Source organism: Eucalyptus grandis, chromosome 5, assembly GCF_016545825.1.
Source record: "Eucalyptus grandis isolate ANBG69807.140 chromosome 5, ASM1654582v1, whole genome shotgun sequence".
Lineage (NCBI taxonomy): Eukaryota > Viridiplantae > Streptophyta > Magnoliopsida > Myrtales > Myrtaceae > Eucalyptus > Eucalyptus grandis.
In genome coordinates this window covers 44,450,838-44,456,137 of record NC_052616.1, presented here as the reverse complement: position 1 = coordinate 44,456,137, position 5,300 = coordinate 44,450,838, and the positions used below count along the sequence as shown (strand labels likewise).

The 5,300-nt window shown below is 41.8% G+C and overlaps 1 protein-coding gene across 1 annotated transcript; it reads right to left on the bottom strand.

The window, feature by feature from the left end:
- Window positions 1-286: 286 nt before the first annotated feature.
- LOC120286089 (glutamate receptor 2.9-like) lies at window positions 287-4,420 on the bottom strand. Its single transcript, XM_039313752.1, has 5 exons — window positions 4,091-4,420; window positions 2,351-3,615; window positions 1,745-2,054; window positions 1,255-1,652; window positions 287-695 (listed from the first exon to the last, which is right to left on the bottom strand). The coding sequence occupies exons 1-5, from the start codon at window positions 4,395-4,397 to the stop codon at window positions 393-395; spliced, it is 2,583 nt and encodes an 860-aa protein (XP_039169686.1). The 5' UTR covers window positions 4,398-4,420; the 3' UTR covers window positions 287-392.
- Window positions 4,421-5,300: the final 880 nt, after the last annotated feature.

Sequence of the window (5,300 nt, the reverse complement as noted above, 5' to 3'; positions counted from 1 at the left end):
AAGCTTACATGTTATGAAGGTAATGTTGATGTTCTGGTGTGTTACTTTTTAGTCTATTTTCGATAGTCAATAGCTTAAAGTCTCAAAAGCCTAATTCGAGCATGATTTTTTTGTTCTATGTTCAACAACTTAAGCCTCAAACTCGTTTGCGTCAGTTTCCCACACAGAGTATCGGTTTCGCAAGAGAACGAACAGATTTCAAAGCCGAACCCGCGAAGAATGAGCAATTTGCAGATTAGTGAAGCAAGTACAGAACCCTTTCCTTCTTCAAACATGTGTTTGCTAGTTCTCAGGTGCAAGAACATTCAGCTTTTGTGTTTGATCAAGATTCAATAATAATGTTCCCCCTTTGTCCTCAGGCCTAAGACTGGGCCACTGTACATTGATTTACACTACAAAATACTCAGCTCCGTCACGCTCATGTCATCATCAGTGCTTCCTCGTTCATGATCCTGACGGTTCCTTCTCTTGCAGAGACACGCAAAGAGGAAGCAACCTGTGGAAGTGGCGATGGTGACAGCATAGAGTGCCCAGAAGCTGTTAAGACCCAACCTCGGTGTGTCGTTGCTCAAGTTCCTCAAGGTACACTTTGGACTGAACCACTGGTTCTCTAATCTTTTCATCTCACCGCTCTCTGAAAGCTCCAAAATGGCCTGAGAGAAGTTTGCAGCTAATGAAGAGCCTTTTGGGAACACCTGCATAAGGGCAGGAAAGGAGAATTAAGTAACAAGGAAGAGCAATTGCATAACCACAACTAGCTAATTAACCCCAGGGTACAATTTCTTTTTCTTTTTTCTTTTCCCTTTTTGGCTATAGTAACCCCAAGAGAAGTTCGGTGGTCGAATATCAATTCTGGTGTTCTGTTGTATACGTCCTGCTTCTGTAGCAGCAAGTAATTTGGTGCCACTGTATCAGTACCTGGTTCGCAAGCTAATAGACTTAAACTAAGGGTAATGAGCTTATAAACCGGGGGGTTCATCCTAGAGTTTCGACTCCCTCTATACCATTTTTATGAACTCAACTTGAAACGCATGGATGAAATCACTCCCTAAAAGGAATACTCAAGTGCTAGGTGGGTTTCTGTTTATGTATCATTCCACACCCTATGTCACTCTGTTGGGATTTGGTGTGGTATTTTAGTTCTCAAGCCCCTTTTTCCTTTTGATCTGGCCTAAAGAGATACAACACACAAACTCAGGATCTATAAACACCTCGAAAAATCAAGTCTACACAGAATAACGGGATCGCACTTACAAAGCCAAAACCGCCAAAGCTGTAGTTTTCACGAGTGGCAACATATCCATCGCAATACTCAGTGAAGAAAGCTCGCTCATATGGGTATTCCAGAAAAAGAGCGGCAATGTTGCCTCTTCTGAATTCATCTCCATAGCTGGAAGTGTTGCTTATGCCGACAATGACTTCCTTCGAGAAGTTTAGCGTGTTAGTCAGATAGTCACAAATGAAAGCTTCAGGGTCACAACCCACTCTTGCTTTAGAAATTCTCAGCCATTCCATGGTGGTCACAGTCGGTTTGAGCTGCTGGAGAGTGAGCAATGAGGTGAGGCCCGCCGTGTAACTCTGTGTCAAGATCAATGCTACAAAGAACCAAATCACCAGCACGATCCGAGTAAAGTTCCGGTGCACTCTCTCCCCTGCAAAAGTCAGCAATGCATGTGTTTTTTGTCAAAAGTTTGGGCCCAAAAGACTGTCCATGGACTATAATCAACAAAGGGAAGTTACTTACTATGAGCAAAGAAGAGAGAGGAGAAAGTGAACCAAGCAGCAGTCGAGAGTTGATTTGGCAAAGGGCCTTTAAATTCCGGATTGATTGGACGCTCCAAGAACCAAACTACCAACATTGTGTACACGAGAATGCCTCCAGAGGCAATCCACATTGTTGGAGTGAAAGGCTCCATAAAGATCAATGCCCTGTCCGGGTCCGGTTTTGCTGGGACTATCATTGAAAGGTCTGATGCTATAAACGGCTGTGTGAACTCGACATACTGGGAGCGATTGGCCAGAATAGTTATGTCACCGACTGCAGCGTCGTAGGTCTTCCATTAATGCCATACCATGGAACAACATCAAAGTGACTACTTTAGAAATTGATACCAAAAGTGCACCGTCAAAGCAGAAAATTAGTATTAACAGGCTGTGAGGCTTTGACAGTCTATTGATGCAAAATAATACAATCTTGTGAGTAAAAATTAATATTTGTGTGAAATGAACTTGTTGCTTGAGTTAATTTATTCAGGCTCTGATGGTTTTTGTATCAATGTAAGTAACAGTTGATATTCTATAATGTGCCATGCAATAACCAGACAAGAACAGAGATAATGGGGTACCATACCTTATCACGAACTTTGTTAATCAAGTCCTGATATGTTCCATCATGACGAGAAAACTCATAGTTCAAACGATCAGGAAAGCGAGAAACAACCTTCTCGAAAACATCTATGCAAAAGCCAATGTAGTTTGCTTTCCCGGTTGTGTCGTCCATATCCTCCTTCACAAACTTATCAAAGGGACTTTTACTTGGAACTCCGACCACCAATCGCTTGTTCTCACCAGAAGTCTGTCCTTCTTCGGTCTTCAATTTGTCTGCAATTGCGTACCCATTTCTTCTTGAACTTTGCTTTGCTATGAAACTCCTTGAGAAACCGAAATTGGGAGACCAAAGCTTAAGCTCTCTATATTCATTTCCATTAACACTTACAAGTTGGAATGAGGGTTGATGTGCCAACTGACCTTTCTCAAATCGTATCAGCCCACTTAAACCTGTGAGTCTAGTTCGCGATATTCTGTTAAGCAAAAACTCAGGTATAATATCATGGCTTGGCACTGCATCTATCGCATTTTTAATGGCCAGAATGCAATCGTATGCTCGTACAGCATCGATATCTGGCTCAAAATTGAAGTTTTCTCCATACTTGTGATGGAACATATTCAAGAATTTGGATCTGAATTCTCTATATGCCTGGTTATTGGGACGGTAGGTAATTACTCCTATGGCGCCTTCAACAGTGGAGGAGATTGCTGATTGTTCTGCTGAAATTAAGAGGTTGGCAAATGGTTTTTCAGTAAATATCCAAATTGAATCTCCATAGAAGAGTCCCATCTTCTTTGCTGCTTTGAGAAAATGAGTGCTTCTGGGCGACGACAATCCTAGAACAATAAAGATGGGGGATGCCTTTCCCTTCAGCTTCATTAATTTCTCTTCCAAAGACACTTCTCCATTTGGAGATGATAATGCTTCAAGAATCAGCTCGTCCTCTATTGCTGAGCCGATTTTTCCAAGCTCCTCTGACAGAGAATTTAACAGCTTGGAGTACATAGTATCGTATGCCCCAGCCTCATATATTATCGATACCCTTTGCCTATTATAAGAACTCACTACATCTACAATGCATTTAATTTGGTTGGATTCATCGGTACTCATTCGAAACAGTGAAGGCCATAGAGTTTGCACCATTAATGTTGGTGTTACCTGGTCTCTTGCGAAGGATATGACTGGTACCTGAGATTGATTAGCTATTTCAGCTACTAAAGTTGCTCCCTCCCATGTCTCCAGGCCAATAATAACTTGCACATTCTTCCTCTTGATGAGCTTTTGAGCTGTTAAAACAGAAAAAAGGGGAAATCGATATACTAAACTTCAGGATTCAAGACAATAATCTTTACCAATATCTTCTGTAAATATCACTTATTCATCCCTATTAATTGGGTTCTTGGAAGACATTATTGCAGCTACATGCTCATTACGTGAGATTCATGTTAACAAGGAAGAAGATCAATTTACCGTTGTTATAACTTTTTTAGTGAATGATTAAACATAATCATTGGGTGTCTTAAATACACAACTCCATTCTGTAAGGGTGTCGATGTGTTGCTATATTACTAAATGAACCTTCTTCAGTAAACATTCAGCACATGCAGTCGAGAAAAATGACAACAGGTACATAATCTCAAAGCAGACTTGGGGTGGTTTTTTTTAGTACTGCAAGTGGCAACTGACATGTTTCTAACAAACAAAGCAGAAATTATTGTGGGCTGCAGTTACCGAACTGAGGAAGGGCAATGAATAACTAACCAGCCGAAATTGCTCGAAGGGGCTTCGCGTGGGAGTTTACGTAATATGGCTTTATGTAATGACTTCCGGATGATGAGATGCTGTTCACATCTTGGCTCGCTATCTCAACTGCCATACGCATTTGGTCGCTGAGACGTGAGTCCAAATCAAGAATCACGCCCACTTTGAACACGTTCCTCTCATCTACGGCTTTGGTGGCTGCACCGGAGCAGCTCGGGACGAGGAGCGGCGAGAGCAAGAGAAACAGCCTCAAATTCGACAAAATATGTCTCGTACTTCTGTTACACAAGCTTTGAAGAAAACCCATCACGAAAACCTGAATAACTCCTTACAAAATAAAACAAGTGTTGAACTGTGTTGCTTTGCAAATAACTGAATTTCACAATTCCTACATACTTATAGTGAAGGGAGAGAGGGGCATACGAAGCTACAAAGGAGGTGAGTTTCCAGGAAGATAGAAAAAGGAAAATGATTGCATGCAAATTTTTGGGCAGTATGTGGTGCAGGTACCAATGTCAGAGTTGAATTGGTCTTTCCAGGACTAAAGTCTTTTTAAATTTTTCCCGGAAAGTCTTTCTTCGACTAAAGCGAAGAGTCCATGGTCAGTATTCATGGGGGAGCCAAGACTCTTCGTGGGAAATTTCTCTGAAATCTCTCCGTTCTGAGTCGATCTAACGACCATCCAGTATCTTTGGGATTTTCTATCTTTTGATATCAAACATCTTTATTTCAGTTATAGCACTTAATGAATGAAGTATCTTTTCCGACCCAAAAAAGTTATATTCTCGTGGACTTTGAGAATATAGACCAAGTCAATTGCCTATTTTGATGGCTTTAGGATTCCAATGTACCCAATTTTTTAAAGGATAGAGAGTCTTCCCGCCCTTGAGCCTTCATTCGCGTTCAAAATGCTGTGACTGGGTCCAACTTTTCGGCGTAGGGGTGTCCCTCAAGTACCAAAATTGGTAGAATCTCCCATACTTGAAGATACTTGAAGATAACTGCGCTTGTCACTGTCTTCTAGATTCACCGGTCCTGTCAATTCAAATTGGTAGAATCTTCAAGCAGGCACGCGGGGGTGTCCCTCAAGCACCCAATTTAATAATACCCCTCTTCTCCCTCTCTCCTTGATCCAACTAGGCGGTCCTAACCTGGCCTCAATATGCACAGAGAGCTCCAGCCAGGCAGCCACCATTGCCACGCTCGTGCC